At 41.3% G+C, this 8,265-nt stretch overlaps 1 protein-coding gene across 1 annotated transcript; it reads left to right on the top strand.

Moving 5' to 3' along the window:
• The first annotated feature begins 275 nt into the window (after positions 1-275).
• LOC137273178 (cytochrome P450 1A2-like) lies at positions 276-4,469 on the top strand. Its single transcript, XM_067805670.1, has 2 exons — positions 276-366; positions 1,588-4,469. The coding sequence occupies exon 2, from the start codon at positions 1,592-1,594 to the stop codon at positions 3,122-3,124; it is 1,533 nt and encodes a 510-aa protein (XP_067661771.1). The 5' UTR covers positions 276-366; positions 1,588-1,591; the 3' UTR covers positions 3,125-4,469.
• Positions 4,470-8,265: the final 3,796 nt, after the last annotated feature.

Genomic DNA, 8,265 nt, shown 5'->3' with positions numbered 1-8,265 from the left:
GTTTACTGGGTGAACAAGGCCACGGTCCGCGAGGATTGTATAGTACAGACAGGGCTTATGTTTTACCTCCGTGGAAAGATATATGTTAAAGCCAGCGACTGTTTGAATATCAACAACGTGTTTTACAGGGCGATAATATATGGGCGGGGGAAGGGTTGAGTGAGACAAATAATACAACCAGGCACAATGAGAATACATCGCCCTAGAGTCAAAAGAACGAGTGACCTTCGGTCTCCAAATTACTGGGGAAGCGGTTGTCCGCGGTGATGGTCACGTGTTTAAGTCACGTGGCAGTAATGCGGAGGGCTCTGTGTGAGCGGTGACATACTTTCCAGCAGACGATTTCGGCTTGCAAACACGAAGCGGGTGAGTAGCTGATCGCTATAAACGTGTAGATCTAGTTGGTTAACTGGACGTTAAACAAGGATAGCCATCTAAATACGTCACATACTGAGTGCTTATTGGTGTGAATATGTCATCTAAAACGGCACGGCGTCCCATCATGTCTGTGCATACATATACCCTGTTTACGTAAACATGGTTATGTAACGACTGTATCCTTGAAAACAAACATTGCAAGGATCACGTTGACAACCACTTCCAATGCCTTTAATTCCCATGATGAACACCTGCAAATTAGACAAACATATTATACATAGATGATATTACACGAGCAAGTAGTGTGTCGTATGAATTTTGCGGCACAAGTGTGAGCTCTTGCTCGGGCAATGCATAACTTTGCAGGAGTTTCGTATAACCCGTATGACGCTTTTGCTCGAGTAATTTCTCTGTTGTCCCATCTTACTCATGTACATTTGTGTAGTAAAACACGGTGATCATGAGGTCCCTGTTAACTGACGTCGCGTTCTATTTTTAATGACGTATCAGCTAGACGACAAAATACAGAAACAATGGTTGCTAGACAAAAATGATGTGTGCACATGATATATATATGACACTCATTATAATTCACCATATGGAAAATAGTGTATACTTCAGATAGGATACGAGGGCTGGTCAAAAAGTTGTAAGCCTATATAACTTCTAGACTGGTGACACCAACTAATCTTAGGATAGTGTTCATCAGCATTTCCCGTTATTTTACTCCAGCAGATCAACTGTAGTTCGAAAGCAACAGGTTCTTGAAGCATACTGGAGTATACAGCTCGCCATTCCCGGCATGGAGATGTTCCTTCAGTTTTGAAAATAGGTGAAAATCGCTTGGGGCCAGGTCAGGTGAATATGGAGGATGAGGAAGTTCTTCGAAGTCACATTGATGTACTGCAGACTTTGCCAATCGAGAGGTGTGAGACGAAGCATTGTGATGTAAAATCAGAACTCCAGCCCTCAACATATCTCACGTTGTACTCGTATGTATATCCCAGTATGCTGCAAGGGCCTGTTGCTTTCGAACGAGTCGATCTATTTGAGTAAAATAACTGGTGCTGATGACGAACGCTGTCCAGTAACACACCTATGATTATTTGCTGTCACCAGTCTAGAAATTATGTAGGCTTAGAACTGTAGAACCAGCCCTCGTATGTCTACATCATCCATATATTCAGGCGAAGTTCTTTCTTTCTTCAGAACTATGGTAGGGCAGCACTCGTCAGCAGGAGGCATGGCAACATTGGTTTCCTCAGTTGAGATCCAGGTTGCCGTGGCAACGTTTATTGCGTCCTTCGCAACAATCAAGTTATTCAGATACTTTCAAAGTAATCACCACGCAGCTCCTGGACCGTGGGGGTACCCAGTCCTGGGTCACCTGCCTCTTCTCGGAACTGAACCTCACGTCACCTTCCAAAACCTACGAAAGAAATTCGGGGATGTGTTCCGCATTCAACTAGGCGCCTGGCCAGCTCTCGTAGTCAATGGCAAGAAAGCGATTAAGGAGGCCTTGGTTGAACAAGGTGACGCATTCTCTGGACGGCCTCAATTCTACACAACATCATCGTCTGCCCTATACGATGGTCAGGGGTTAAGCTTTAGTCAGTTTAACCTCGACTATTTACGACACAGAAAAATGGCCAATAAGGTCCTTTCAGCTTTCGCAAATGCCAAATCCAATCCAATTGAAGATGCTATCCACCATGAGATAGATACAGTTACTGACTCATTTGCTTCCAAGAGGGGAAGAAGTTTCTGTCCTCACGATGACGTTTTCCTTGCTGCGGGGAGTATCATATACCAGATCTGCTATGGTCGCCAGGAAGACATCAGAGAAAGGAAAGACTTCACTGATTTTATCCTGCAATCTAAAGAGTTCACTGAGACAGTATCGGCAGGAAATCCAATTGACATATTTCCCTGGCTTCGATTTGTGATTCCTTGGACATTGACCAATTTTCGTCGGTTAATCAGGAGATCCATTGAGTCTCGTCAGAAAAAGGTGGAAGAACATGTGACTACCTTTGATCGTGATCACCTCCGTGACGCTACTGATGGGTTTGTAAACATCGTTAACAGCAACAGTGAGGACATGCAGGTATTAGGCAGCCGTCGGATTTTTTCAACAATTGATGACTTCTTTGGTGCAGGGTTTGGAACGGTGGCTACCACCATGGAATGGGCGACCATGTACATGGCTGCCAATCCAGAGGTTCAGGCTAAAGTGCAGCAGGAGATTGACGACGTTGTGGGGCCGTCTCGGAGACCAACGTTAGAAGACCGGGGAAAGATGGTTTACACTGAAGCCTGCATACACGAAATCATGCGCATCACTGCACTAGCTCCTCTATCACTACCGCATTATACCACAACTGACCTCACATTTCAAGGTTACAACGTAAAAAAGGACACTGTTGTCTTCATCAACCTCTACTCCATGAGCCACGACCCTGACGTGTGGGGCGACCCGGAAGTGTTTCGTCCTGAACGTTTCCTGGACTCTTCCGGTCAGATCAACAAAGCTCTCTTGGAGGAGTTCCTGCCATTTGCTACTGGAAGGCGGAAGTGCCTTGGGGAATTCTTGGGCAGGATGGAAGTATTCCTGTTCTTTACTGGTCTCTTGCAGAAGTGTTCCTTTAGCAGACCTCCAGAAGTTCCCGAATACGACTATGGGGTTGGTGTTGGTTTCGTTCGAAGCCCGAAACCGTTTGACGTTCAGGTCACATTGCGATATTAACCATTATGACCTTTTAATCATGAATGATTGTCATGTAAGAGATTAGTGGTGTTGATCACTTTAATGCACTAAACAAGACAACGCGTGGTGTAAAGGAACACTAATAATAGTTAGACAACTTCTTTATTGCACGGGATCCGGTGACCTAGTTGACACAGGTCATCGGTTCGCAGCTGCGCAGGTCGATGCTCTTGCTGTTGATCACGGGATTGCCTAGTCCAGACTCGATTATTTACATTACTGCAGCAATATATCTGGAGTGCGATGTAAAACTAAACACAGCAACTCTGTTTTTTGTTTAGTGGATGCAACGTTTCGATGTACATCACATTTGTGAAACAGGTGCTAATAACGACGCATCTGTTACAACAAAGAAGTTGTTTATCCACAACATGTGATCCTCTTCATCATCCTACATACCACTCAAATAAATAATGCGTGGTGTACATATAACTCAAACGGAAATGCATGTTGGTTTCCTTTACGAAGATTTCTTTTCAGTTTTTATTGTTTAGGTTTCAGTAGGATTGCTTAAATTTCGACTTCTTTTCGTGTCATTTCATTCGGTCAGACCTTCAGCGTGATATGCGTAAATGCGCAATAGATTGTGATAGTGGTTATACTCTGACATGATCTTGCAGATGCATATTATTGTATAGTTACATATGTCATTCATGTACTTACTAGTTCATTTGTACTAAGGAATCTTTGGGGTTTTTTCTATAAAATGTTCCGGTCATTTTGAAACTGATCAGACTAGTTTTAACAAAGGTCTATTAATAGCTATATTGTGAGTATTTTGTGCGTAAACTGATGCTCATGTTGTTGATCATTGGATATTCTGGTCTAGACTGGATTATTTACAGACCGCCGCCATGTAGCTGGAAAATGGCTGAGTGCGGTGTAAAACTAAACTCTTGTGCTAGAATTTAATATCTACACATACCTGACAAATTATAAGTACGCTTGATTGGCTTGGTAATGGTGTATCTCTACATCCTAGTGCCAAACAGTGCGGTGCTTATTACGCAAACACTATATATACTGACACTGTAGCCAGTGTTCAGGAATATATTATATCCACTCACTATCCTAATAGCAATAACACAGTAGAGAATACGATTTACACTGCGTAGTTCCTGCTGGGGTATCGCATCTGCATAGTTATCCCATCACGGTACCCAGATTATTTAACTGGCTTATCGCATTATAACAATATCCATATTACCATAATCAAATGTCTTGTCTGGATAGTTTGTACCTCTTCATTTGTACATTCATTTTCATTGTGCAATTATCAATGTATTTTTCCTGTTTTTGAGTAAATAAAAAGTTGTCAACATGAGTGTTCTTATTATTATTTTCAGGCAACTGATTTCCAGTCTGTCTGCTTATCGTCAGATGTCTATACACTTGTAACTAACTCCCTGTATTGTGTAGGTTAACCCTTAAAACAGCAATCGTCCCGCAGGGGATAAGGGGCAGTATGGTAGCCTTGTGGTTAATGTGTTCGCTCGTGTCGACGAAGACCGGTGTTCGATTCCCAACATGAGTACAATGTTTGGAGCCAATTTCTGGCGTCCCTGGTCGTGAAACTGATAAACTATTGCTAAGAGCGGCTTAAAACGAAACACCAACTCTCTCAATCTTCGCGCAATATCATGATATACGGTAAACAGTCGAGAGTGGTTGATGTCATCAGGAACGTCCCCCGATAATGCGTAAGAAGGACAGCCATGTTACGGGGCCTGACGACACAAAACATCTTGGCGGGTCACCACAGGGTGATCAGTAAGACAGGCTGTATACTGTTACAGTGTTCTGTCCGAAAATGTGAACCAGTCTGGCTAACGTTCAGTTGTGGTCTACGAGTTCATTCGTGACGCCGAACACGCGGGTTTAATTCATTACATGAGTACAATGTGATAGACCCATTTCTGGTGTGCCTTGTCGTGATGTTACTCTACTACATCTAAAAACTAAGTAACTTCATTCACATCAGTGACCTCAATGACATGATTTCAGCGAGATCTTATCCATACCTTGGAAGACAAACTATGTGTATAACCTGATTAAGATGTAGTTTCATAACCATCTATTCACTGTTCGTGCATTTTGAAAATCCCTTTCATAAGCATTGATGCCCGTTTGTTCCCGACATCGCTCAGTGCGTTAGAAGCCTGTGTGTGTGAAACCAGTGATGTTATCACGAGCAAAAATACATTCAAAAACATGGCCACGATGAAATTTTGAGCCACTATGACCCTGTGATTCACTAATACGTTATCTACCGTGTGACATGTTGTCCTATTTCATGTTATACTATTTGTGGTTAGTGAAAGTAGCGGGCGAGATTATTGCACATGTATATACATGTATAGAGTATAGTGAGGGTTTAATTTGGGTTTAATGCTACTTTGAGCAATAATTGTCCAGCAGTGTCACCTCTTAACAGTGTATTATGAGAGAAAGTCCAAAGTGGTGCATGACACTACTGTGAAACCTATAGTTATGTAATAAAACCGATGTCCTTTCCATTTTGAAATGTATTGTAACTAGTTAGTGATTTTTATTTCTCATAATGATTAAATAACAGTGATTGTTAGCGACTGTACTTCGAACGGGCATTGAAGTAGTGTAAAATAATGATCTTCCCGACACCGTCCATGGGTTCAATTTCATTCAAAGTATTTATCCTTTTACTTGGTTTTAAACGCAACATATGCGTTTCATGTAACTGTTTGGCCAAACTGTTCGATAATTACTCGTCGCCAGAGAGATGTAAACACACCCGGGGTACCATGCTGTAAGTCCGCAAGCATGTTTTTGTAAATCGTGTTCTTAATGAGTACTATAGTACAGTCACGATATAGCGGACATAGTGCCAGCGTGACTTTAAATTTGAACTCACTCACTCATATGTGCTATTTAGATTTGGGCAAAGTAATAAACCAATTAGATATTTTGATGAGATCAGCTGACATCAACCTAATCTCGTGTGTTAGGTTAGGTTAGTGATGTTATTACCTAATATCCAGTTGAAAACCCTCACTAGGTCCATCTCTCAGATACTAGTTTGTGCATGGAAATCAAACGCTACTATGATGTCATATGCCATAGTACAATTTAGAATTGACATTCTTTAACTGTAACGTCGTTCAAAATGGAACTGTTATTCCAACACTGTTCACATGTCATGTTCAATTGCTATTTCATTGGATCCGATACCTGTTATTTTTCACATGGAGTCGACTGTTATTCAAGACAGAGGGTATATCTTAATTCTTCCACTGAATGGTGCACAATATAGAGATACCTCCGATAAGTAGATAAGTATCGTCATTAAACTAGTGAGGGATCATGTATAGGGCTCGATAATGTTTTGATACGGTTGGTTAGTTGGTTGGCGTTTGACGTCACACACAGCAGTATTCCAGCAATGTGTGGTTTGATACGGACATGTTCCGTTCAGATGGCTTACACACAGATACCTATATCTTGGGGTGAAAAAGCCTCCCATAGAAACCCTTTGATATCTCATTTTAACCAACTGGAATACAATTTTCATTATTGACAAGTAGCCCGGGTGTCGAGCTTGGGTTTGCAATGAGTACAGGGACTATTTAAAATATGTGTTCCACTTGCTTAAATCAGGGTATCCAATCACCCTGTTACAACGAACGCAACGTAAACAATTCCCCTGAAGCTTGCTTGTTTGATGTTTAACGCCACACACAGCAATATGGAGGCGGTATGCAATTAGTCGACGAGGCTGTCAATTTCGTGTCAAGTCAGCGATCCTGACCACAATTTCCCGTTAATCGCCTCTTACGAGCATGGATTACGGAATGTTTAACCCGGATTTTCTGGGGTACTCCCTAAAGCTCATAATTACAGACAGCCTAATTGTTATTCTGTACATGACCAACAAAACAAATGGTTTGAAAACCACAAAAACAAAAAATATCAGAACTGCATTGGATGTTTTGTTTGTTCTTCACAATTAATCAGCAATATTTCAGCGAATTGGGAGTTAATTGTAACTGCGTATGGAAAGACAAGCCAGTGATTGAAATCATGAGCATCAATGTATTGAAGTGGGATGCTATGACATGTATCAACAAAGCCAGTAATCCTGGCCACCTGATCATTCACTTCTTGTGAAAAGCATACGTACGTATCCTGGGCCTCCTTTCACAAAGTGCAAAGGTGATCCTAAGTCAATAAGGTAAACTTAGTGCAATGATAAAGAATGAGAGTTAAGGTTAACCTTAGTAAAGGTTGAGTGGGGAGATTATCCCCTGGATCTTAATGGTATATTCTGTATGCAACAGGTGTATTTGTGAGGAACAGATCATTAAAGATACAAACAGGACACACTATGATCAATGAATGCTTTTATTAAAAACAAATCATCAGTATCTGACAATGTGACAAATGTCACATCACTGGGAGTTCAATGAAACCAGAGCATTTTATGTAACATGTGTATCAGTTTGAAAAATGCAGCTGTGACAAAAATAACCATTCACAATGGGTACTGGTAGTCACGAACCACAATATTACTCAATATCTGAAAACTGGTAGTCATGAACCATAATATTCCTCAATATCTGAAAATGAAATCTGGACTGACAATATCATTTGAGTGAGTCAAACTTACTTTTTTACACCATGCTTAGCAATATTCAAGCAAAATCAAGATGTGGGACACCAGAAATGGGCTTCAGGCAGGCTGACAATATCAAAAGACGCTTATGTAGAACACATCCCATGCCTGCATTAAACGACCTAAAGCATGTTTACTTGACATATTCATCTCAAAAGGGTGAAAAACAATCAGTATCAGACTAGTGGCATCTGTAGGCTTGGGTGAAGAGGTTGTTTCAAACATGTGGGTAGGTTTCATCAACCACTAAAGAGTTGACAATATGTAATGGTTGAGTAATTTTATACCAAACGAGATATTCTTCATACAGTGAGGGAGTTAGCTTATCATTACACCACTTTCAGCAACATTCCCACAACATCACACCGGTAGACACCAAAAATGGTCTTCGCACTCATGACTCTTGTGAGAAACAAACCCAAGCCTTCAGCCTGACAAGCAAATGCTTCAACCAGTAGGCTATCCCATCACC

Source organism: Haliotis asinina, chromosome 2 (assembly GCF_037392515.1).
Source record: "Haliotis asinina isolate JCU_RB_2024 chromosome 2, JCU_Hal_asi_v2, whole genome shotgun sequence".
Taxonomy (NCBI): Eukaryota; Metazoa; Mollusca; class Gastropoda; order Lepetellida; family Haliotidae; genus Haliotis; species Haliotis asinina.
The sequence above is the reverse complement of the archived record's forward strand: the minus strand, read 5'-3'. Positions and strand labels throughout refer to the sequence as shown.